Source organism: Panthera onca, chromosome B3 (assembly GCF_046562875.1).
Source record: "Panthera onca isolate mPanOnc1 chromosome B3, mPanOnc1 haplotype 2, whole genome shotgun sequence".
NCBI classification, from domain to species: domain Eukaryota; kingdom Metazoa; phylum Chordata; class Mammalia; order Carnivora; family Felidae; genus Panthera; species Panthera onca.
Window position 1 is genome coordinate 106,563,749 of NC_138344.1, and position 27,791 is coordinate 106,591,539.

Here is a 27,791-nt window from a genome sequence, read left to right on the forward strand (position 1 = left end):
GAGATAGAATCAAATATTATGCCCAAAATTCAACATAAACTTATAATTAAAAAAATCAAGTTACATGAAGATTTAATTTAAATTATAGAAGTGTGTGGAATTCCTGCAAACCTTTTAATTCCTCACTATATAAACTATCATAACAAGCATGAGTGTAAAATGAAAACCAGCTTACAAAACTACGTCTTTATAATGAGGAACCAAATAAGACTGAGGGAAAAAGAACAGCTAGTACAGTTAATCTAATACAATGTAGTTAATCTAATCTGCAGATCCACTGAATGAAACACGATTCAAATATCTCAGTGACTAGGTCACAAATATCATTAATACAAGTCGTCTACCCACTTTAATTACATACACTAATAACACAACTCCTCAAATGAAAAATTATTATTCATCCTCCTCTGGCAGCTGTGTGACCCAACCAGAACACTTGTTTTAATATTATGCGGATGATTTCTCTCTCAAAGAGAAAAAAGTTAGGGATAGAAGGCATATTGTTCACTCTCAGAAAGAATCAAAGTGATACTTTCTGAGTCTATTGGTCTCTAGTATTGTTTGTTCTTGCTTACACCAAATGATAACAAAATTTGCTTCTGCCTTTTCTTCTATGTGTTTACAAAGAAAACTAAGTTTTTAAATAATTAACAGATACTGTACCTACAACTCTTGCCTCTGAAGAATGCATTTTCATTGGTCTGACTTTCTCAGATTCATATGGAAGAAATAATCGACTGTTTTGAGGGGGTTTATTCAATATAAGTACATGTTGTTCATCTTTTTCAAAAATTCTGAAGGGTAAATTACATTAAATATTTAGTAAGTAAAAAATTAACATATTTTAAATCTAGAAGAGACTTATATACTAAATAAATTCATTTTGCAGAGAGTAAAACTGAGTTTCAGAAAATTTAAAATATCTGCCCAATAAAATTATTTACTGGTGTCACAGCTAAAACACACTTTTCCAGATTAAGTCCAGTGCTCTTCCCAGTATACCACACTCTCATTTTAAAACATTATCAATTTACTCAAGGGATACAGGAGTGCTGATGCATAGGGGCACTTGTACCCCAATGTTTATAGCAGCACTTTCAACAATAGCCAAATTATGGAAAGAGCCTAAATGTCCATCAACTGATGAATGGATAAAGAAATTGTAGTTTATATACACAATGGAATACTACTTGGCAATGAGAAAGAATGAAATATGGCCTTTTGTAGCAACGTGAATGGAACTGGAGAGTGTTATGCTAAGTGAAATAAGTCATACAGACAAAGACAGATACCATATGTTTTCACTCTTATGTGGATCATGAGAAACTTAACAGAAGACCATGGGGGAGGAGAAGGAAAAAAAAAAGTTAGAGGGAGAGAGCCAAACCATAAGAGACTCTTGAAAACTGAGAATAAACTGAGGGTTGATGGGGGGTGGGAGGGAAGGGAAAGTGGGTGAAGGGCATTGAGGAGGACACCTTTTGGGATGAGCACTGCGTGTTGTATGGAAACCAATTTGACAATAAATTTCATATTAAAAAAATAAAATATAATAATTTTAGGAGAATTTCTAAACATGTTAAAAAATTTCTAAACAAAACTTTATCCACAAATAACATGCTACAGATTTGAGTACTTCAAACTTTAAAAATAATTATTCAGAAACAATTCAGCTACATGAATCCAGAAACCACTAAAGCAATAACACAAATCATAAATGGGTCTTTTTAGTTTTTTACTTAAAATTTTACTTAAGTTTTTTACTCATTGAATTTTTCCTAAAGAAATAATTTTAATTAGTTTTAGTTAAATAATTTAAATGATGTTATTTATAATAACTATGAAATAGATATTGAGTAAAAATGACTAAACAGTTACATAAATTCCTCTCAATATAGAAGATTTTTACAGTACTAAAAAGTCAATGAAGTGAAATTCTGTACATGTACTTATTTCCTACTCAATTTCTTTGGAGAATTAAAGACAACATTATTATGTTTGTAAGAAGTGGGAGGGGGGAATCAAGAAAATTAATAGATCCAAGGAAGTGGGATCAGAGAAATTAACTTTGGAGAGGAAATGTGTTGAAACATCAGGACAAGAGTAATGGAGCCTACTAAGGAGATGAATTTAAAAAGAATGAAAAAGCATTCGGGCAAAAAGAGAAAAGGTAGAAATTTTATCAGACACAGCAACAGTAATACATCTATTTTTCTGTCACACAATAACAGGTAAAATCTAACTTTTTTTTTTTTTTTAATGCCTCCATCACTGATGTCTGCTTTATCACCATAAGGATGAAAAGCAAGGAAACATATGATGCCACAGATTCAGTAGCATTTTGATTCATCTTCACTCTCTGTGGCAAAAGAACAGTCAAGCTGGTGACAGAGTGAAAAAAAGGTAAATACTGGGGTGCCTGGGTGGCTCAGTTGGTTGGGCATCCAGCTCTTGGTCATGATCTCATGGTTCTAGGGACAGAGTTCCATGTTGGGCTCTGCACTGATAACACACAGCCTGCTTGGGATTCTCTCTGTCCTCTCGCCGCCCCTCCCCCACTGGCTCACGCATGCTCACTCGTTCTCTCTCAAAATAATAAATAAATAACCATTTTTTATGGTTAATAAATAAAAAGTTTTAAATGGTTGTTATTTGGGGGGGGGGGGAGAGGGAGGGAATGAGAGAGAGAGAGCACACAAAGCAGAGAGAGGCAGAGACCCAGAATCCAAAGCAGGCTCTAGGCTCTGCGTTGTCAGCACAGAGCCCCACATGGCGCTCGAACTCACACGAACTGGGAGATCATAACCTGAGCTAAAGTCAGACACTTAACTGAATGAGCCACCCAGACGCCCCTGTAAATAAGTAAACATTTTTTAAAAAGTTAAATATAATGCTGCTCCCACTATTATTCCTTTGTTTTACTCCTACTGGTGACCCATCATGGAAAACTGGATGAAAGGTAGCTTATAAAACAGCAAATGTGCTGCTGCTACCTTATTTCTCTCTATACATTATCCTTGGCCTTACTAAATAACAAGCATATTTTAATGTTAGTCTAAAATATTTAAGGGTATAAATTAATATTTTTCATAATAAGCAGAAAATAGCCTGCACAAAAATGTATATACATACTATGTGAATATTAGTGGCTTGGGATAGAATATGGAATCAAATGTTTAGATGCAGAATAACCATTCACATAAAATCCCATTTTAAGGTTTACCTATACCTTTCTTTCAATTCCTTTCTCTTTTCCTTATTTTTATTTTTTTCTTCCAGAGTTTCTGCAAAATTCTTAGTTTCATGAAGTCTTGCAATCTGCTAAAAAGAAAAATGACAAAGCAGAACAAAGTAAGTACCAAGGAACACATGCTTTATCTTAACTAATAAATATGATTTTTTCTATATAATTACAGGATTTATGTTTTTGTAGTATTAGCTATCTTTTAGTAAAAGTTGCTAAAACCAGGTCAAAATTAACAATAAATCATACTCCTTTAATTTTTCCTTACAATTTCATTAGCCAACCTAGATTCAATGAACTTCCATCTTCTTTTTTAAAGACTATGGTCAGAAGCAAAGCAGACATCAATTCCCCGTAAATAGACCTAGTTATCATATATTTTAAAGGAAGTAGCATCTACTTTGTTCTTACTACCAAAATGACTTTACTGTTATTTGGAACCTAATACCTATGAATGGTAAATGTATCTTCTTTAACACAATTTTCAAAAAATTCAGAAAATTAGCTATTCTATTTTTTTCTCAGAATCTGGAAGTAACTTTGATGGGTTCTCAGTCGATGAAAGCCATTTCAATAGATGACATTAAAAATGTATTCAAGAAATTATGCACCATCAATCTTTAAGTCTAAACTAGTTCTAGCCTAGCTCTATAAAGATTATAGTCATACATTTTCAAGACTAAGTTTTTAAAACCATTTATTGTCTTGTTTTCTTTGCTGACAACACTGTTGTAGTGAGTGCCTTTAAATTCCTGTTATTAAGCTACATCTTGCTCTTTACTCATCTTTTTTCAGCTGCCAAAGAAAATTAAACCATTCCCTAAAACTTAAAATTAAATATATTTACTACCTAAAACATATTTTTGGATCCAAAGATAATCTGAGGCAAATAAATTATCATAAGCCATTCTCCATATTTAGGCTTTTTGGAAATAGCTCTTCTAAGACTAAATATACCATTATACATATACCTTAAATATATTAGAAATATATTACAAAATATATACCTGGTTTAAATAATTAATTTCTATTTCCACTTCATCTACTTCTTTCTTCAATTCAGATGAACTTTTGGAAAAACTTCTGGCATGTTTAAGAATATTTTGTGTTTTACATCTCACATTAACCCTTTTATATTAAGGAATGATGTTATGCAAGTAAAATTGACATTTATAACATATGTACCATATCAGAAATAGTTAACATTATGTCACATTATTTATAAAATGTTCCATATAAACAATAAGCAATATTAATAACAGTGCCTGAAAACAGGTAATGCTAACATGAACATTTGGCAAACTGACAAAGATAACTTGTTGCTTACCTATATTATATAATGAACTTAAAAACATTTCACCTAAAATATGTTAGAATTTTTTTCACTTAAATATTTCACATGGGGTTTTTTTGCTTTTGTTTTTTTACCTAAGTTCATCAAGTTACTTGGTATAACTAAAAATACGTAATCAATTCAGGTCCAAATTTAACTTCTTGTGTTTCCATTATTTATTTGTTCCAAAATCAATATTTAAAAATCTACCCAATTTCCCTTTTCTTGTTCTGTAAGGTTCATCAGTGCAGCCTGCAGGACTCAGAAAACAGCAAGATCTTCCATCTGGACTTTCTGCTTGAACTGAAGTTACACCAATTTCAAGTAGAGAATTTCTCAGCTGTTAACAGACATCCTGCACAGTTATTAATCACTACAACTTCCTAAATTACTCTATAATCCATTTAGGGTAATTTAAAAATAAAATAGTGATAGTGAACAAGAACTCCAGAGAAAATCTATTTAAGATGGAATATCTCCTACTCTGCCCTAAAATATATAATTTATATGCTGGAGCATAAAATTTCACATGAATATTATTTATGCTATATTGTTATAAAAAGTATCAATTAAATTTTAAATATAGACATTTAAATCCTAATCTTCAATTCTCCCTACCTTCATCACCTGTTCTTGTTTCTCATATAATCTTGTAACTCATCCCTTCCTACATCCAACCCCCTAATCCCCGCTATACCTCATGCATCAATGAACCTCTGCCTCTTCCCATTGAGAAGTTACAACACAGGCAGCAAATGAACAACTATGCTGTTTACAGTTGTTTATAAGCTAAAACCTAAACATGAAGACAGCAAGCAGCAAAGGAGTTAAAAGATGATTTAGGATGAAGCAGAATGAAGCAAGGTAGAATGCAGGGATAAAGAAGACTTAGTACAAACAGTGGAGTTATAATCTAATAGGAAAGCATATGAAGGATTGCAGAGGTTGGAAGAGGATTAAAGTTCTAAGTTCATCATCAGGGAAGATCACCTTGACAAACAGATGAGACTTAGACCAATTAAGAATTACTTAATCATCTAATACAATGCCACTGTATTAGAATTATTTGTTTACATGTCTGTCTCCCTTACTAAACTGTGAGCTCCCTGCAAGAAAGCTCTGTATCTTCTTGAGGATTGCCTGGCACAAGGTAGTCCCCAATGAATTTCTATAGATGAGTAAATAATTGTGATTACCACCTTCCATTCTAACAAGTAATAACCAATTGATTTAATTGGAATTCTTTCTTTGGTAAGACAGAGCAAGAAGACTTCTTCATTGGTTTGGTTGCTAAGATACACCACTTAAAGCAGTCATCGCTTTATTCTCATTAAAACTGCTTGCTTCTGATCACATGTATATAAATATGAAAACTAACCTCAGCTGACCTGTAAAGTAACTTCTCTATTTTTTTAATTAAACAAGCAAAAAACTCCAAATCCATGTGATACTTACCAAGGAATCACAATGACAAAATACAGAAAAAAACACTTATCTAACAAAAATTCTAAGTAGAAGTACTTTTGTGGATACATATGTAATGTCCATTTAGTAAGTGATGGAAAAGGAGCAGGTACTGAAAAACAAAATCATATTTTAGTCTAATTCATTGTTCATTACAAAGATACAATTATTAAACAATATATAAAAAATGTTAATACCTAGAAGTTCCATAAAGATAGCTTCATTCATTTTTAGTTGTTCAGTACATGCCAACACTCTATTTTGAATTTCTTCATGTTCTTTTTTCTTCTCATAATATACATGTGAAAGAGGTGTTTCTGAGTATTTTAGTTGATATTGCTTCAAAACATCTTTATACTGACATACATAATCATGATACATTTTTCTGTTAAAATTTTAAAAAAATGATGTCAATATAAAAACAGTATATCTAAAAACTTTCTAAGTATCACTTGTTAAAGTCTACTAAACTAAGTATAAATGGCAAGTCAAATACCTACTTATCCATTTCCCTCAATACTGTCTGCCCTTCAAACTTTCCTTAACTCCATTACACTTTTCAACTCTTTACTTTCTCACTACCTGAGTTATTCATTCCTTAATCCTCTTCCATTTAACTTTTACTCTCACCATTCCAAAGAAACTACCCTTCACAAGGTCACCAATGATCTAACTGTCCAACTCAGTGATCTCCTTTTTTTCTCATCCTAAGACAGTGCAGAACCTGTTTTTTTTGTTTTTTTTAGTTTTTATTTAAATTCTAGTTAGTTAACATACAGTCTAATATTAGTTTCAGGTGTACAATTTAGTAATTCAACACTTACATACAACACCTGGTGCTCATCACAAGTGCACTCCTTAATCTCCATCACCTATTTAACCCATCCCCCACCCACCTCTCCTCTGGTAAACATTAGTTTGTTCTCTACAGTCTGTTTCTTATTTGCCTCTTTTTTCTCCCTATGGTCATTTGTTTTGTTTCTTAAATTCCACATAGGAGTGAAATCATATGGCATTTGCTTTTCTCTGACTTACTTTGCTTAGCATGATACTCTCTAGTTTCATCCATGTCATTGCAAATGGCAAGATTTCATTCATTTTTATGCCTAATGTTCCACTGTGTGTGTGTGTGTGTGTGTGTGTGTGTGTGTATACCACATCTTTATCCATTCATCAGTCAGTGAACACTTGGGCTGTTTCCATAATTTGGCTATTATAGGTAATGTTTGCTATAAACATTGGGGTGCATGTATCCCTTCAAATTAGTGTTTTGTATTCTCTTGGTAAATACCTAGTAGTACAACTGCTGGCTCATAAGACAGTTCTATTTTTAACTTTATGAGGAACCTCCATACCGTTTTCCAGAGTAGCTGCACCGGTTTGCATTTCCACCAACCAGTGCAGGAGCGTTTCCCTTTCTCCACATCCTTGCCAATACCTGTTGTTTCTTGTGTTGTTGGTATTTGGGATTTCATCAAAAGATATTTGAGACTTCATCAAAATTAAAAAATTTTTTTAACATTTATTTATTCTTGAGACAGAGACAGAGCATGAACAGGGGAGGGGCAGAGAGAGAGGGAAACATAGAATCTGAAACAGGCTCCAGGCTCTGAGCTGTCAGCACAGAGCCCGACATGGGGCTCAAACCCACGAACTGTGAGATCATGACTGAGCCACCCAGATGCCCCAAGACTTCATCAAAATTAAAACCTTCTTCAGTGAAGGAAACAATCAATAAAACTAAAAGGCAATTTATGGAATGGCAGAAGATATTTACAAATGACATATCTGATAAAGAGTTAGTATCTAAAATATATAAAGAACTTATAAAACTCAACACCCCAAAATGAATGATCCAATTAAAAATTGGCAGAAGACATGAATAAACACTTTTCCAAAGAAGATAAACAGATGGCCAACAGACACAGGAAAAAGTGCTCAACAACACTTATCATCAGAAAAATGCAAATCGAAACTACAATGAGAACCTGGTTCTTCTGATGACTTCCTGATCTCTATCCTCTCTGAGTTTTCAGTTTTTATTGTCCCCAGTCCATCTACCTCTAAAACTATGTGTTCTAAATCCTCAACTCTCTAAGCTAACATTATAAAGGAAGTCATGTTTTATGTGTTAGAACTCTAGGTTCACAATCATTCTTATATACTCCATATCTGTTTTATGAAGGAAATTTCAGCACTGTTTGGAGGAGCTCCTCCAGTCTAAATCAGGTAGAGGTGGATCGGTCATCTATGTAGACACAAGTCTTAAGTGGGACAGTTAATTCTTGCAAAAGGATATTAACTCTTCCTTCTCATTTGACTTTTGCTTGATCTACAATAGGGGTCAGTTACTATGACCTACGGGCCAAATCTAACCTGTCACTTGTTTTTGTATGGCCTGTGAGCTAAGAATAATTTCTGAATTTTAAAATTACTGAAAAACAAAATAATAGTATTTCATGACACATTAAAATTATATGAAATTCAAGCTGTAATGTCCATAAATAAAGTTTTATTAGAACACAGTCATTCATTTTGTATTGTCTAAAGTTGTTCTTGCATCACAACAGTAAGGTTGAGTATCAACAGAGACTTAGTATAACCCACAAAGCCTAAAATATTTACTATCTGGCTCTTTATAAAAAAAAAGTTTGCTAATCCTAATCTACAACAATGAAAATGTTCAATCCAGGTTTATCATAGGAAATATATTCTTTAGATTCTTTCTACCCAATTCTTAAGTTTCAAGAAAGAACATGCATTGAAAAATTTCTAAAAATATATAGTCCTTATGTTCCTCAAAATTTTGTAAATTTTCTAAATCAAAACATTCTATATGGGGGAAATTTATTTAAAGATACTATGATTATCGCATCTTAACAGATGAGAAAAAACAGTATTCATAAATGCTTGTATACTGAGAAAAAAAAGTAAGGATAACAGCATTGTACTGATCAGCAGATCTGAATCTCCTCATGTTTTAATTTTTTAATATACTAAATAAACTCTGGGGGCACCTGGGTAGCTCAGTCAGTTAAGCATCTGACTTTGGCTCAGGTCATGATCTCACAGTTTGTGAGTTTGAGCACCATGTCAGGCTCTCTGCTGTCAGCACGGAGCCCACTTCAGATCCTCTGTCCCCCTCTCTTTCTACCCCTCCCCCACTTGTTCTCTATCAAAATAAATTAAATTAAAAAAAATCTATATCTATATCTATATCTATACTAAACTCTGTCCCCTTTAGCAAGATAAAGCAGTTGAGCCCCAAAACTCCTATTCCTCTAAATGCCTATTTGCTAATTAATCCCTCACTTCTTTTTAAAAAAATTTGTTTTTGAGAGACAGAGATAAAGTGCGAGTGGAGGAGGGGCAGAGAGAGAGGGAGACACAGAATCCGAAGCAGGCTCCAGGCTCTGAGCTGTCAGCACAGAGCCCAATGCGGGGCTCGAACTCACAAACTGCAAGATCATGACCTGAGCTGAAGGTCACCTACGCTGAGCCACCTAGGCACCCCTAATCCCACACTTCTTGGGAAAATGGCCCAGGGAAGAGGGAAATACCTATAGAAAACTGACTTGGAGTGGCCAGTTTCAGATGAAATTAGCATTCCACATGTACCCTATTCATGTTGTATATTCATGCCCACTGTTCTTATATACTCCATACAGGGACTTTAGCAGAGACCAGCATAGCAAAATCATGATTCAAGAAGAGCCCTGACTATCTCATCTGCTGACAATACTAGCCTTAATGAATGTCTAGAATGGAAGATTAGGAGAAACAAGAAGCTGGTTCCTCTATTTCCTTCAGCATCCATGATACCAACAAATGGAGTCATTTCCTTTTATAAGCATCTGGTATTGAGTCATCAATTCAATCAACCTATGTGGTTGGTTTAAGAAAGAAATACTCATTTCCACTATTACAGTGACTACTCTGGCTACCTAAGAGAAGTCATCCACAACAAACACTATCAGCTAGGTACACTTTTGAACTGCTTTGTTCTAGCCTCTCAAAGAAGCATTTTTAATAATGTTTTATAGCCATGACTTGCATTGAGAGATGTTCTAAGAAGTAATATATATTTTGTTTATTTTGGGGAGGTCACTGAAGATACTACCACACTGTATAATTATCCTTTAATGAGAACTCAGGCGAGAAATTTCTCTCAAATCTCATTACCAGGAAAAACTTCTGCTTATCCTTAACAATTGAACTGGTTTTTAAATGAATACTCTGAATCCCAAAATGATCACATTTCCACAATGCCTGACTACTAGGAATTCCAGAACCTAATCTGTATCTATATTTAACAAACGTACAAGGCCATGTAATATGAATTTCTATTCTAATCAAATGCTTCATCTTCTTACATTATCCTTATATTCCTATAGCCTTAATTTTTATATTTAGTTTTCTTTTAACACTATGGCATTATACAAATTATCTCAAATCCATTTTAGATTGAAGCAGGGTCTAAAAATGACAAAGTAACAGTCTCTTTCACTAATTTCACCCTTTACCTATTCCTTGGATGACTGTATACTCTAGCTTTCTTTCCTTTTTGCTCTATTCATTTCCATGGGCAATCTTACCTATTTCCATGATTTCAAATGCCAACAAAGTCCAAATCTATTACTTTAGTTGTTATCTTAAGACCCATCTTTGAATATAAAGGGTATTTCAGTTTATATTTAGTATGTTTTTAATTAAAATATAAAAATTGGAGTGATGCCAGCAAGAGGACAGAATAAAACATCCCTCATGTGTATTGCCTCCTCAAAAATAGTAATTACCATATATCCATGGACAAAAGTGCATTTGTGAGAGCTTTGTGATTCAGGTAGGAGACTGTGAAACCCTGGTGTAGTCCAAGACTAAGAAGAGCTATTTTGAGAAGGCAGGCTCACATCCTGGTTAACTCACTCTGGTCCTGACCACAGACCCAGAAATAGTTCTGTACCCCTGAGATCTCAGCTACAGCCCATTTGGCCTTGGGTCTGTTACCAGCACTATACACCAAAGGACTCAGAAGGAGTCATGCCCACCTCTGTGTCAGGAAATAAGCATACATCCCCTGGTCCCAGCTGTGGACCCTGCAGTGGCCCATGAACCAGCTCTAGTCCCTATGGTCGCAGTCTGGGAGCCCCTGGAGGCAAGCCTGCCACACTCATTCAGATATAGATTCTGGAAGGGCCCCATTAACTGGGCTCGAGCCCATCCCAGCCACAGTCATCAAAGAGTTCTGCTGGCACAGGGATCCAGCAGGAAACACTCCTGTCTGTGCCCCTAAAGATCCTGATACTTGATGGGCCTTATGCTTGGTTCCAACCCCCTCACAGGTACAGTTTATCAGCAGTACTAAGGGTCTAGTTCCCAGTGGGAGACACTCCTGTCTGCACCCAAGGAGATCCTCAAGAGCCATATACTTAGTTCTAGGTCTCTCACAGCCAAAGGCCACCAGCAGACCTGCTAGCCCTGGAGCCCCCCAAATAGGTACTCCTATATGTATCCCTAGAAATGCTAAAAGGGCCCTATACTTGGCTCCAGCCCCTCCTGCTACAGTCAGGGAGTGGTCCAGCTCACCCAGGGACCTGGTGGAAGACAAGCCCTTCTGTCCCTTCATAGCCAGGACTACAGACCTCAACCTTGATTGTGGAACCTGAAACCTCACTAAGGCTCAGTTCCAGTCCCTTCTGGCCACTAAAGTTTAGGGCCAGTCATGACTACCCACAGATCTATCCAGTGACTAGCCAGGAGGCCTCCCAGGGACCTAGTGGGAGTCATACCAGTCCACACACTTGGTAACAGAAAACAGAAATACCATATGATCCAGTAATTCCACTACAAAAAACAAAAATACTAATTCAAAATTATATATGAACCCCTATGTTTATAGCTGAATTATTTACAATAACCAGATATGCAAGCAACCCAAGTGTCCATCTACAGATGAATGGATACAGAAGTAATATATATGTATGTATGTATGTGTGTGTGTATGTGTGTGTGTGTGTGGACGTGCGTGCACTTGTATGTGTGTGTATATATATATATATATATATATATATATATATATATTTATATATACATTCAATGGAAGAAATTCAGGCCTGGAGCCCCATGTTGAGCAGAGAGTTTAAAAATAAAAATTAAAAATCCCAACCCTTTAAAAAATTTTTTTAAATGTGGTATATATATGCAATGGAATTTTTTATTCAGTCATAATAAATAACTGCTGCCATTTATGACACCATGGAAGTACCTTGAGAGTATTATGCCGAGTGATTAAGAGAAAAACAAATATGATATGATCTTAATTATATGAAAAATCTAAAAAAAGCCAGATCATCGAAACAGAATAGAATGATGGCTGCCAGGGGCCAGGAGATGTTGCCCAAAGGATACAAACTTCCAGTTGTAAGGTAAATAAGTTCTGGGGATTTAATACACAGCATGGTAAATATAACAATACTGTATTATATCCTTAAAAATTGCTAAGAGAGTAAATCTTAAATGTTCTTAGTACAAAAAACCCCAGTAGTTATATGAGGTGACAGATGTGCTACCTACCTAGCCTTACTGTGGCAGACACTTTAAAATACATACATGTATCAAGCCATCATGTTTGTATACCTCAAACTTAAACAATGTTATATGTCAATTATATATCAATAAATCCGGAAGAAAAGTAAAAAAAAAACAACAAAATAAAGTATAAAAGAGGACATAAAATATAAAAAATGATGAAAATATTTATGAAATATTTCAATATTTATGAAAAAAATATTTATGAAAATATTTCAATTTTTTTAATTAAGTGAAATTAGGGTGCCTGGATGGCTCAGAGTATCTGACTTCAGCTTAGGTCACGATCTCATGATTCCTGAGTTCAAGCCCCGCGTCAGGGTCACTGCTGTCAGGGCAGAGCCTGCTTTGGATACTCTGTTCCCTCTCTTTGCCCCTCCCCCACTCATGCTCTGTCTCAAAAATAAACATTATAAAAATTAAGTGACACACTGTAGGTTAGCCAATTTGACAATAAATTATATTTTAAAAATAAAAATAAGTAAATAAATAAATAAATAACTAGCACTGGATTAAAAATCAAGGAAGGTTACATGAAGAAGTGGAATTGTGAAGGCCAAAATATTCCATCAATTTGAATATTTTAAACTTGGTCTTTGATGAAGAATTAGATTGATGGAGGGCAGGGGGAAGGGGAAAATAGGTGACCGGCGTTGAGGAAGGCACTTGGGATGAGTACTGGGTATTGTATATTAATGATGAATCATGGGAATCTACTCCCAAAGCCAAGAGCAATCTGTATATTCTGTATGTTAGCTAACTTGACAAAAAATTATATTTAAAAAAAATTGACCTTTGAAAAAAAATTAAGTGAAATTATAATGCTATATAATATATTCAAAGTCTTTCAACTTGTTTTATTATATTCACTAATTACATTTAGTACTCAAGACCAGGTTATTTTATACATAATAAGATAAACCCATACAAATATTGGGGTTTCTCCATCAGAATATAATACCCCACTACATTAGCTCTCTGAAAAAGATAAGTCTCATATCAAATCCCCTTCAAGGTGTACAGGTGCCCTCTGTGCCTATTCAGCAGTTCCCCACTGAAGACTGGAGTGCTTAGCCTGCCACTGAAGACTGATCTGCAGCTCCCACTGCTCAGGCCACTGAATGGATAGGGACAACCACTGAGTGGTCTTAAGCTGCTCTTTTACAGAGGCAAACAAAATGGAAATAAGGTTGATGGAAAACAGTTTCTAAAAAAATAAAAATAAATAAAATCCCCTTCAAAAGTCAATACTCCAAATTTTTCATAAGCTAATTCTATAGCTAACTATTCCCCCAGATGTTTACCTATAACAATTCAGTTATAAAGACCATTAATTGAAGCACTCTGCTATAACAATTGCTACTGACAAATTGTTTCTACCTAAGGATTCGGTAGAGCTTTATAACGAATAGGTAGACCTCCAATGGTACCGAAAGAGTACAAAGCACTGGATTTACTTTAAAAACAAAACAAAAAACCTCTCAACGTACAAAGTTTCTGCATTTTTCAAGTAACGTCTTTGCTACACATATCCTATTAATAAATTATAGAATTGATAAGCTTAAATTAATATATGTACTTGTCTTTTTCACTAGTTTCTTGATAAACAGTAAATTGGTCCTGCATATAGTCTTCATGTTTATGAAAAACATCACATGTTGGCTTCCAGCTATAGAAAAAAAAAATTGTAATTAGCATCTCAGAATGACAAATTGTAAGAGATAATAAAAGTGAATTTAACCATTTAAAGATAATGAATATCTTCCTGGAGAAAACAAGTTTATAACAAGAAAATATTCCCACCTCTCATCACCACCACTACCACCACTCAGACAATCATACATACACTCAAATATCAACATTGATCAATTTTTATGTAAAACCCATTGTGGAACCATGACTAAGGTAGAAGCAAATGTTACATGGTTGGACTGTGTATTGCTATGGCATTTCTAGAATATACTCTGCAACACTCCAACATCAGGCTTTCCTTCTATTTCTCATATCTTGGCTAAGAAATTCTTTTGGAATAAGGATTCAAAGAATTATAAGGGCTAAAGAGAGGCTTTTTCTCCCTTGAAACTTAGAAACTCAGATTGTTATACCCTCCTGAACTAGAAAGAAAGAAACTAGGCCAAAATGAATTATAAAATCAGATAGTAAGAATAATATGAATAGCTATCTTACACATTTTTTGTTTTAAGACTTGAAAAATGTTATCAATGTGACAAATCTAAAATTTGCATATACCATGACAGCTTCCATTCTAAGTGTTGTTCAACTATTTCCTCCAGCTCTTTTTTCTAATCTTTTAATATTTTTTCAGAGTCAAAAAGTTCACACTCGGGGCGCCTGGGTGGCGCAGTCGGTTAAGCGTCCGACTTCAGCCAGGTCACGATCTTGCGGTCCGTGAGTCCGTGAGTTCGAGCCCCGCGTCAGGCTCTGGGCTGATGGCTCGGAGCCTGGAGCCTGTTTCCGATTCTGTGTCTCCCTCTCTCTCTGCCCCTCCCCCGCTCATGCTGTGTCTCTCTCTGTCCCAAAAATAAATAAAAAACGTTGAAAAAAAATTAAAAAAAAAAAAAAAAAAAGTTCACACTGGAAGCACAGAGAAGTATATAAGGAAATAGCTATCATCCATATTCTCAAATACAGAATAATATCTACTACTACTGTTTTAATAAACTATTTCCAGATTTTATAAGTACATAATTTAACATCTTTGAGATTATATTCATATATATGTGTATCCTCCTTTATCACCTTTTAAATTATACACATTTTCCTTGTCACTTAGAATTCATTGTAAAGGTTTTAATAAATACATCATATTCCATAACTTTATCTAACCATTCCCATATTGTTGGCCATTTTTGCTTAATCTAAGTTTTTCCATGGTAAATAGAATTTTTACTTAAATATTTGTCTGAATTTCTAACAATTTCCTTAGAAAACATTCCCAAAAATGGAATTATAAGGTCAAAGGTTATACATACACATATTCTGAGTGTTTTAAAAATTCTGTAAGAAATACATGTTCACTAAAAAGATATTCTCTGTAAGCATGTACATATTGATGTACATATTCCCAGTTTATTTCTAATTATATATATATATACAATTACTAAGCTGGGTTCATACTATGAATGTTGTTTTATTGCTTCATTCAGTTTGCAATATACATCTTTTCGTGTCAATAGAAAGTTAACCTCTTTCCATGTCAATAAATATACATTCATAATTTTATTGGCTGCCTACTGTTCATATGCACATACCAAAATCCATTTAACCCATCACCTAATGTTGTACGCTAGAGTTGCTTCCAATGTTTTCCTATCATTAAAAAAGGTTGAAATAAAACACCTTGCTATACATCTTTGAGAGAATGCCTAATTATTTCCTTACGAAAAATTCTCAGAAATGGACACTTTTAATTAAAAGTCGTGTTTATTTATTTTTTAATTTTTTAAGCTTATTTATTTATTTTGAGAGAGTTGAGGAGGGACACAGACAGAGGGGGTGAGACTGAATCCCAATCAGGCTCTGCACGGTCAATGCAGAGCCTGATGCAGGGCTTAAACTCACAAATCAAGAGATCATGACCTGAGCCGAAGTTGGACACTTAACCCACTGAGCCACCCAGGTACAACAAAAGTCATGTTTATTTTTAAAGCTTTTTAAAAAAATACTGACATATCATCCAAAAGGTTTATACCAGCATACATTACTATAGTGTACAAGGTAAGTGATTTTCTTATTCCCTGGCCAACACAGGATATTATCTTTCTTTAAATTTCTGTAAAACTTAAAGGCAAAAAGAAGCATTTTATTATTGCTTGAATTTGGATGTCTTAGATTACTAGTAAGATTGGGCATTTATTCACATGTTTCTTAAACATACATTTCTTCATTTTGGTATTTACCTATTCCTATTTATTTTCTTTGCCCATTTTTCTAACAGGGCTTTTGCTTATTACTTTCCACAAGTACTTTACATTTTTAAAAATAACCATTACTTGACACTTTCCCAACCTTATTCTTTTGCCTTTTATACCATTTGGGGGCATTTTTCATTTTAATTTGTGTGTAGTCACATTTATCCATTGTCTCCTCTGTAGTTTCTACTTTTGGTGACACACTTAGAAAGGTCTTCTACTCTCAAAGATTCTACAGTCACTTACATTTCTTCTAGTACTTTCATGAATTCATAGTCCACATTTCGATCTCTTAACCAGTATGATGAAATCATGAATTAGAGGTATATCTTGATATTAAGATCTCTACTAACTGTCCTTGGAACCCAGCGAGAGATTAAGCTTGTCTGTAGTACAGTACATCTTGTACTGGTTCTACAACTGGTTCTTAGAACAGCAGATTCTAACAGGAAACTACTTTTCCAGCACCCACTGCATCTAGTTGAAGGAAACCACTGGTAAAACTTCCTACAATAAAACTTAAATCAAAATAGAAGAAAAAGTTCAATAATATATGGTTTTTTGTTGTTGATCAGATTGCCAAAAAATTTAAACAAAAATTTAAGCATAATTTCGGTGTTGGCAAGGGTATGAGGAAGCAAGAACTCTCATACACTGTTGGTGGAAGTATGAATTCATATAATCTTTTTGGAGAGCAGTTCAGCATTATCTATTAAATAGTTAAATGTGCATACTCTTTGATCTAACAACTGCATGTCTAGAAGCTCATTCTATAGCAACAGGTCCATTAATATGGAAGGATACCAGTACATGTTGCTCATATTAGGGAAAAACTGGAAACCTAAATGTCTATTAATAGGGGAATGGTTAAATGATATAAAATACATTAATACTATAAAATCCTATGGAGCTGTTAAAGAATTAAATCTATACATAATCATTACATGTATAGCACAATTTACATAACATACTGTTAAATTTAAAAACATAAGTACAGTATGATCCCATATTATAAAAAGAAAAAGTAGACATACGTATATATATGTAATAATGATACTGAATTTTTATTGAAAAATGCCTGAAAAGATTCTCAGAACGATTAAAAATGATTTCCTTTAAGGAAGAGGACAGGGTTGAGGTGGGAACTGCAGACAGAATAACTTTTTATTCCACACATTTGTATACTTTTTGAATTTCTATACTAGGTATGTGCTACTTTTATAAAGGGCAAAAATAAAAAAGATTTATTAAAATTCTGAATAACGGGTGGCTCAGTTGATTAAGCACCTGACTCCTTATTTCAGCCAGGTCATGATCTCATGATCATTGAATCAAGCCCCACATTGGGCTCTGCATTGGGTGTGGAGCCTGCTTACAATTCTCTCTGTCCTTCTCCCTCTGCCCCTCCCCTGCCCTCAAAAGAAATAATAAAATAAAATATTTAAAAATTTTTTGAATAACAATATATTTTTAACGTTTATTTATTTTTGAGACAGAGAGAGACAGAGCATGAACGGGGAGGGGCAGAGAGAGAGGGAGACACAGAACCGGAAGCAGGCTCCAGGCTCTGAGCCATCAACCCAGAGCCCGATGCGGGGCTCGAACTCACACACCGCAAGATCGTGACCTGAGCTGAAGTCGGCGCTTAACCGACTGAGCCACCCAGGCGCCCCAACAATATATTTTTAAACAAATAGGATTCTGAAATACAGTAGTTAATACAAAGACAATGGTCTATATTAAGTACAGAAAATTGACACATTTTATTTATTTATAAAAAATTTTTTAACGTTTATTTATTATTGAGAGACAGAGAGAGACACAGCATAAGCATGGGAGGGACAGAGAGAGGAGGAAACACTGAATCTGAAGCAGGCTCCAGGCTCTGAGCCGTCAGCAGAGAGCCCAACACGGGGCCTGAATTCATGAACTGCGAGATCATAACTTGAGCTGAAGTCGGATGCTTAACCGACTGAGCCACCCAGATACCCTGACACATTTTATTTTTGTAATATATAATAAAGTTCTATTAGTAAGCCTTTGCTTCAAAATGTTTATGTCTTATAGTAAATTTAACCATTAGGATCCAGAACCTGAAGCCATGTTGAAAGAATTCTTAACATAGTAAGTACTTTCACTTTGAAAATCAACTTATTTTAGGCTAGATTCTCCTACATAAAAATAAATCTTAAAAATTCAAATACGGAAATTGTTTCAACTTTATCCAATAGGAATTTTATATACTGAGCCTATATTATTCAAAATTCTGCAAACTATTTGGATCTGAATTAGATCTTACAGTGCTTCTATTTTTCTTTTGATCCTCCTATGAGCCCTTTTTACAGAAGCATGTAGCAAAGCAATTTAAGACCTGATTCATTATTTTGCTAATACAAAATACTACTTTAAAGCAACAGTGTCTCCAAGTATAAAAACTATAAATTATAAATAACAGAAACCTTAAATAAAGAATCCAGTGACAATTACTGAAAGTTCATTTCTTTCAAATACTCACTTACTACAGTTGTCTTTGATCTCCTCACTATGTTTACAGTAATGACCAATTTCCTCATCTGTCGTATTTATAGTTTCATGTATCTTACAAATAGCTGCCTTGTTTTCTTTAATATCTTCAAAGCATTCTGAAAAGGAGAAATGTTTATTTTCTTAAGGTAGAAGTCATAAATTCAAAATTAACAAACACAGAGGAAAAAGGGGTATGGCAACTTAGCTAAAAGAAGAGGAGTTAGAGAATGGAGAAGAGAGGTTTGAGATGGGAAGGGCCCTATACTAAAAAGCACAGAACCAGAACCAGGCTTGCTCATAGATCCAGAAGCAAAGGATTTGTGTTTGGACTGAAGAGAAGTACACTTGAAACTAATATGACACTGTATGTTAACTAACTGGAATTTAAATAAAAACTTTAAATTAAAAAAAAAGACCCTGTTCCTCATCTTTAACATAAGAAGGCTAGATCAAGTGATATCTAGAATCAGTGGCATCTTATGATTGTATGAGTTCATGTAAACATTTAGTCATATGTGATACTAACTTGTTTCGGTTTTGACAAATGTAAAATTTCCCTTCACTGATTCCGTGTCAATTAATTATTAAATACACCTTCAACTCACTTCTTTGTTACTAGTGAAAAAATACAAGATAAAAATAGAATTTCTTAAACATTAAAATAAATTATTAGCACTCATACTCCGTATTCTTTTTTGTCACAGAAAGGTAACCAAATTCTACCTTTTCAGAAATCAAGAAATTAATGGTTCTATTTTATAATAGCTTTTATGTTGGATCTTAAAATACTGTATGTATGTAATTTGCTTTGCCATTTCACTCATAATATCATTTTTCAGAATTATTCCTGAAAATGTGGCATGCATCAATCCTGACCCCTGACTTCTGGTCATGTATAAAAAGATTTTTAAAAATTCACTTAAAGGATCCAAAATATATAAAGAACTTAGAACACTCAATACCCAAAAAACAAATAATCCAGTTAAAAAATGGACAGAAGACATGAAGAGACATTTTTCCAAAGAAGACATACAGATGGCTAACAGACACATGAAAAGATGCTCAACATCACTCATCATCAGGGAAATACAAATCAAAACTACAATGAGCTATCACCTCACACCTGTCAGAATGGCTGAAATTAACAACACAGGAAACAACAGATGTTGGCAAAGAGGTGGAAAAAGGGGAACCCTTCTGCACTGTTGGTGGGAATGCAAACTGGTACAGCCACTCTGGAAAACAGTATGGAGGTTCCTTAAAAAGTTAAAAATGGAACTACCCTACAATCCAGCAATTGCACTACTAGGTATTTACCCAAAGGATTCAAAAATATTGATTCAAAGGGGCTCATGCACATCGATGTTTATAGTAGCACTATCAACAATAGTCAAATTCTGGAAAGACCCCAAATGTCCAACAACTGATGAATGGATAAAGAATATGTGGCATATATATATATAACGGAATATTCAGCCACAAAAAAGAATGAAATCTTGCCATTTGCAATGACATGGATGGAGCTAGACAGTATTATGCTGAACAAAATAAGTGAGTTAGAGAAAGACAAATACCATGGGATTTCACTCATATGTGGAATTTAAGACACAAAACGAACACAGGGAAAATAGAGCGGGGGGAAAAACCGTGAGACGGATTCTTAACTATAGAGAATAAACTGAGGGTGGCTGGAGGGGAGGAGGCAGGGGGTGGGTTAAATGAGTGATGGGTATTAAGGACTGCACTTGTGATGAGCACTGGGTGTTGTACCTAAGTGATGAATCACTAAATCCTACACCTAAAACTAATACTACACTGTATGTTAACTAACTGGAATTTAAATAAAAACCTGAGGGGTACCTGAGTGGCTCAGTAGGTTATGTGTCCAACTCTGGACTTCTGCTCAGCTCATGAGCCCAAGGTGGGGAGGAAGCCTGGCATCAGGCTCCCCATGCTTAAAATTCTCTCTCTCCCTCTGCTGCTCTCCCCCACTTGCACTCACACTCTCTCTCTCAAATAAAATAGATTAAAAATAAATACAAACTTGAAACTACAAAAAAGAACATAAATTTAAAAATAAAACCAAAAATTTTTCAATAAAATGTTTGAAGTAGCTGGTGTTGTCTGAGAAAAATAACATATTTTTAACTGCACTGAATTAAGGGGTTATTTCTTAATTTTTATTTTTGAGAGAGAAAGAGTGTTGAGTGGGGGAGGGGCAGAGAGAGAGGGAGACAGAATTCTCCAGGCTCTGAGCTGTCAGCACAGAGGCCCAAGTATGGCTCAAACTCATGAAGTGCAAGATCATGACCTGGGCCAAAGGGGTTACTTCTGCTTAAAGCAAAATTCTTCAACACAGAATAATTAAATGCTGAATACAGAAATTTATTATTGAGAATCTGTAGTTCAGGCAAATAGCATTAGTCACTAGATAGAACTGGCACAAAAGTTATAATGCCAACTGTAAGTTGGCAACTGCATTATTATCTTATATGCCATAAAAAATTTAAAAACTAAAATACCTTTATCATGCCAAATGACTTACTGTTAATCCGTTGAATCATATCTTCTTTAGTACTTACATCTTGCTCATACTGGAAAACTAAAATAAATAATTTTGTGACTTCACTTCGTTGTTAAAATGTTAAATAATAATACAAATAGTTACCCATTTCTTTATTTTCATTTTATACCTACCAAATTCTAGCAAAAGCCTGTCCAAACTGACAAATAGGCTGTCATTCATCTTGGATGCTACACTAAAAAACACAAAAATATTTATAAGAAGGATTTTCTGAAGTCATATGCAAAACAGCATATATTCATTCGGTAGCAAACTTTCTAATCAGACATTATTACAGAAAAATATGGGGTGGGGGGCAAGCACTGGGAAGGGGAGGAACACCTTCAGTCCAGTACTGGGCACTTAATACTTGCTGAATGTCGCTGCACGACTGAAATACCTGGCGGGCGGGGAGAGCCTTCATAATTGTTTGTATGTGGTATTGCAATAAGTCATTGAATCTTCTGGAGTCCACAGACACCAAGACTTCCCAAAACGATACGCCCTTGAAAATAACTAGTATCCTAAACAAAGTCCTTTACCAACAGCAAGGTAAAACCCAGGAAGAGTGCAATTTTACACTTAGGAATTTACCACCAGGACTCCAAAAAGCGGAGGTTTTCACAGGACTGCCAATTCGCATTACAAAATACGCCTGAGGCGGGGCGTCGCTTCACTCCTAACTCGCAGATTCAAGGAGCCACTCTTCCCGCGCGTTTTGAAGCGGCAGGTTGGCTCGGGACCAACACCCTCACAGCCATCGAGCCTCCCCTCACCCGGGGCCGCCCCCAACCCCCCAACCCACGCGCCATCAAACCCCCACGCGACCTCTGGTCGAACTCTGGGGACAGGGCCCGCCAGCCCCCCAAATCCCTCAGAGCCGCTCGCCCAGGGAATAACCGCCACATACAGACAGTTCCCTTTCCCGCCCACCTCACGGTTCCCTCCGGGACCCGAACATCCACGCCCTTCTTTCTCCGGGTCCCACACTTTATTCTGGGTCCGGAGCGCGGAGTACTCGACGCGTACCAGACACCGAAAAGCCGACGGCAGTCCCGCCTCAGCCCCACCCAGCCCCGCGAGACCCCGCGAAGCCGAGAACGGGAGCCGCAGATCGCGCTGAAGAGCGAGATTAAACTCCCCGCGAGACCAGTGCTGCGGCCATCACCCCTTCCCCTGGGGCGAGGAGAGAACCCAACACCCTAAACCCCCAAGAGTAGTGCTGGAGTTACAGAGAAGCCCTGAAACAACAGGGAACACGTCATGAAGACTATTCATTCCTCTTGTAACCTAGCAGTTTAAAAAAGTATTTTGCAGAACAGCAGGAACATCGATATTATCGTAACGTGAAAGTAAAAAACGCTAGAATCTATCATCAAAATATATTTTTGCATTCAGCGTTTTCAAAACTTTTTTAAAAGCAAGTATAAGAGTTCAAATGCATTTTCATTCAACAAACATTTTGAGTGACTCATTTGTTTAGTTTCAAATAAAATGAACATTAACGTTTTTTGTCCAAATGCTGTCTTTAGGTAATTTATGCTCTTAGACTTTGTCAACATATCCAAAGTGAAAAAAAGAGTGGAGTAAAACTAATTTAAGCTAATAAGCCCCCAAACTGCTTTAATTATTGGTATATTTCTGGTAAAGATATTTTTAATACCCAATGTTCTAAATAATTGTCTCAATTTACCAAAGCCTAAATTCACAGATTATTAAAATGAAAGAGAAATTTTCAGAGCTTTTTTTTCGCTTAAGTGCCTCAGATTATATGCGCATAACTGATTTTATTATACTGTGATGTAATGTTACTCATTAGTATTAATGATAGTAACCCATCAAAACTAATGTAAGTCTGATGATGTAAGAGATTTAGCAGCTTTATTCTTATACTTGCTTATGATATGTTTATTTGCTACCTTTTTAGGAAGGCATAAGAGCATAAATAGGAAGGCTACAGTTATTTAGTCTTGCTTGCTATGATGGTCAAGAAAATTTGATAGGTCAGAAAAGTTGATTGAATTCAACTTAACAGTACATTTTCTTATAAAAATTTGTGGAAACCTAGAAACACCACCTTACTGACACCTGAAAATCAATTTATTTGCATTTAAATTCACATCTATATATATCCTAATTACTCTCACAAAAATACAACTGAGTTCTACTAAAATCACTACCACAGATCCCATTCCAAAAAATCCCTTCTGGACAGCAATTAAGATGAAGAAGTTCCAGTTATTGGAGATTTTTAAATAACAAATTTTATTCTTCCTTCTATATCCCCCCAATGAAATACTGAGCACCATTTGAAAAATTACAGACAGTTGACTCAGGTAAACATTTATCCTAACAAATCATTTTCTGGGAAAGTACTCCTGTAAAAATCTCTCCCCACCTATTATTAGTGTCTTCCCCTTTGCTCCAAACATGAAAATCAGAATCTGAGGAAATTCTGTATTTAACCTTGGTCCCCATTCTAATTGTATTGTATTCCTTTCCTTCCTTTTACTGCTAAATCTAGCCAATAGAAAGCATGTCTCCTATTTACTATTGCTTTCCACTCCTTTCCCTATTGAGTTTTTAAACTCAACAGCTATCCCCATCACATTTAACTGCTTCTCAGATAATCAATAAAATGTTTTTATTCCAAATTTAATGGTCTTTTCTCAGTCTTTCCCCTCCACCTATTTTTTGAACTGTTTTATATTTAGTCCTATTAAAATTCTCTGCAACCCCAAATTCCAAGACACTACTCTCTTATAGTTCTCTACCTCTCCTTTTCTTTAACTCTACCCTTCTCTATATTCTTTTCTTTGGATCATTCATGCTAATGTCTTTAGTTATCATTTCTATGCTTAAATCTCCCAAACCTATATTTCCAGTCCTATCCTATTATCTGAGAGTTATATAAATATTTATATTTACATGCTTTTCCATCAGTCTTGGTTCATCTGATCCAAATCCAGAGTCATCTCTTCCTTTCCCTCTAGTATCCCTGTCTCAGTAGCACAGTAATTCTCCCCAAAATCAAGACATGGAAAGTTGGTATGTTATACCAACTCATTACTCCCTTCATCTCTTTTATTCACAGTCTTTGATGTATCCCTCATATATATCCAATCAACTCTATAAATTATTTTTAATATGAAATTTATTGTCAAATTGGTTTCCATACAACACCCAGGGCTCATCCCAACAGGTGCCCTCCTCAATGCCCATCACCCACCCTCCCTTCCCTCCTACCCCCCATCAACACTCAGTTTATTCTCAGTTTTCAAGAGTCTCTTATGGTTTGGCTCTCTCCCTCTCTAACTTCTTTTTTTCCTTCCCCTCCCCCATGGTCTTCTGTTAAGTTTCTCATGATGCACATAAGAATGAAAACATATGGTATCTGTCTTTCTCTGTATGACTTACTTCACTTAGCATAACACTCTCCAGTTCCATCCACATTGCTACAAATGGCCATATTTCATTCTTTCTCATTGCCAAGTAGTATTCCATTGTGTATATAAACCACAATTTCTTTATTCATCAGTTGATGGGCATTTAGGCTCTTTCCATAATTTGGCTATTGTTGAAAGTGCTGCTATAAACATTGGGGTACAAGTGCCCCCTACACATCAGCATCCTGTATAAATGATTTTTGTAGGCAGGCAGATATGGACTCAACTTCTGGTTCAATCATACTACTGTCAGGTTTCTAACCCAACATTAGTTTCTTCACATGTAGAGTGAAAATCAATAACTTCAACATCTTGGGGTGCATCATTGGCTCAGTCAGTACAGCATGCATCTCTTAATCTCGGAGTCATAAATTTGAGCCCCATGTTGAGTGTAGAGATTATTTTTTTTTTAAGAACTCCAACACCTTGGCTTCTAAGATACAGTATTTACCTGATTTTTCTACTATTTCTAATAATTTATCTCTTCTTCCAGACTCATCCTCTTCTACTTAATCATTAAATGTTATAAATTCCTTGGGTTCAATCCTAGTCCTTCTCATTCTGTACTCTATATTTTAGTAATTCATCCCTGTACACAGCTTCCACCACAACCACTATAGAGATGAATCACAAATGTATATCTCTAGCCCAGACCTCTAGTATCAATCCACATCCTTAGTGGCAAACAACTGAAGGTGATCCTGGCTGATTTAAGTAAAAACAGAATTTGGTCAAATTATAGTGCCTATCACAAAATCCCCAGAATAGGGGATTTAGACTCAGAGGCAACCTAGCAAGGATCAATGCCCAAACCCATCCCAAGTAACTGCAGGCAAAGAAAATACAACCACAAACAAGCACTAAGGACAGCAGTTCACACCACTACCACCAGCACAAGATGCTTCTATTACCTCTACTACCACAACTACCCTACAAACTTGATCTTATTTCAACTGCCACCACTGCCAGAGGGAATTCTTCCTAGGGCACACTTCTTTGTGTCACTTAACTCCCAATTCAAAATTTGGGGTGGGTACATTTGACTTGGAGAAGCCTAGGCCACATGTTCCATCTCTTGTTTCCCTCAGACTGAAGGTAAAAATCCTCCAAACAAAAGTGGATTGAAATTCTGGGAAGTAAAAAAAACCCAAAAAAACAGAAACTTTCTGTGATACCTATCCTCTGAGTTCCAGATGCAAGTATCTTAATTGCCTACATTATAAATCCAAACATAACTCATGTTTTTCCCTCCACAAACGCTGGGCCTTTTTCATTATCTCTTCATAAATGTGACCAGCATCAATTTGTACATGCCATGAATCTAGGCATCATCCTTGACAGTCTTCCTCTCATATCATCCCCCATATCTAATCTATCACAAGCCCTACCAATTTTACCTCTTAAATATCTTTCAAATCCATACATTTCTCTGCATCTCAGTTGCCACCATTTTAGTCCAGGTTACCATCAATCTCTCATCTGGATTATTATAATAGCTTCTGGACTAGTTTTGCTGCATATCTACCCTGGCCCTCTAGCCCATTCTTCATCTATCCTTTGATGGAGTGATTCTTAAATGCAAATATATTACTCTCTCTTTCTCTGTGTCTGTCGGTCTGTCTCTCTCTCTCTGTCTCTCTCTCTCTCTCTCTCTCTTTCTCTCTCTCTCTCTCTCTCACTCACACACACACACACACCCCTTAAAACACTTCCATGGCAATGACTACCTACAGTTCTAAGGACAAAATTCTTATCATGGTTTATAAAATCCTTTATGGTCTTGTCCCTATTTATCTCTGCTTCATATTATACCACCCCTATTCTCTTCCCTGCAAACCAGGCTTACAGGCCTTCTTTCAGTTCTTAACATGTTTCTTTCCAGACATTGTACTTGCTGGCTGCTCAGCCTGGAATGCTCTATCCTCCATTTAATAAACTCTTAATCCTTCAAATCTCAACTCAAGTATCATAGCCTCAATAATGTTTCTTATAAACCCTCAGAGTTCATGTATTTATCCTTCATAGTCTTTAACATGGTTATAATTCTACATTATTTGTGCAATTATTGTGTAAATATCTATCTCATCCTTTATACTGCAGGCTTCATGAGAACAGGCCCAACTTTATCTGCCCCACAATCCCCAACACACACAAACACCTTGACAGTCACAATGAATAATTCCAATTCAATTGACACACAATTATAAAGTAATAAATGCCACCTCATTCTAAGAAGAATCTTTACAAGGAAAACACTCATAGAAGAGGAAGTGAAGCAATGTGAATCTGCTAACACAAATTTATTTACATGAATGGCAATTAGATTAATGAAAAAAACCAACAAGTTTAAAAAATGGTTTTCAAATATGCATGATGAAATTTACATTTTAATATTAAATTTACATATTAATATCAATTAAAACAAACCCCTTTCCTTTGTTTCCTCATTTGATCCCCTGGCCACATTAGGTTTGTACCTCTCATCACTTCCTTGAATTACCAAGTCAAAAAAATATGAGTAGTTATTTGACAACTCTGCTCTATTTTCTTGACAATAATCCTAATGCTAGTAGGTTTTTTTCTAAGTGTGTGCAAACCATATTAGGCAAATGCAAACAAACACACAAATAGCCTTTTTTGTTCTTGTAGATCTTATAGACATCATTTAATGTTAATTTGACCCATTCATTGTTTA

At 35.4% G+C, this 27,791-nt stretch overlaps 1 protein-coding gene across 7 annotated transcripts in view; it reads right to left on the minus strand.

The window, feature by feature from the left end:
* CB3H14orf39 (chromosome B3 C14orf39 homolog) overlaps window positions 1–22,700 on the minus strand; it is a 52,477-nt gene extending 29,777 nt beyond the window's left edge. For 2 of the 7 annotated variants that reach the window (XM_060619969.3, XM_078448188.2), the window contains exons 1-10: window positions 22,584–22,700; window positions 21,785–21,846; window positions 21,633–21,710; window positions 19,077–19,203; window positions 14,209–14,298; window positions 6,239–6,426; window positions 6,111–6,153; window positions 4,252–4,372; window positions 3,230–3,321; window positions 664–794 (exon numbers count right to left, since the gene is read on the minus strand). In XM_060619969.3, coding sequence (XP_060475952.2) covers window positions 664–794; window positions 3,230–3,321; window positions 4,252–4,372; window positions 6,111–6,153; window positions 6,239–6,426; window positions 14,209–14,298; window positions 19,077–19,203; window positions 21,633–21,710; window positions 21,785–21,833 — 919 coding nt within the window. In that variant the 5' untranslated portion in view covers window positions 21,834–21,846; window positions 22,584–22,700. The remainder of the gene's footprint in view (window positions 1–663; window positions 795–3,229; window positions 3,322–4,251; window positions 4,373–6,110; window positions 6,154–6,238; window positions 6,427–14,208; window positions 14,299–19,076; window positions 19,204–21,632; window positions 21,711–21,784; window positions 21,847–22,583) is intronic. The other 5 variants (XM_078448187.2, XM_078448184.2, XM_078448186.2 and 2 more) reach the window with 5 other exon arrangements.
* Window positions 22,701–27,791: the final 5,091 nt, after the last annotated feature.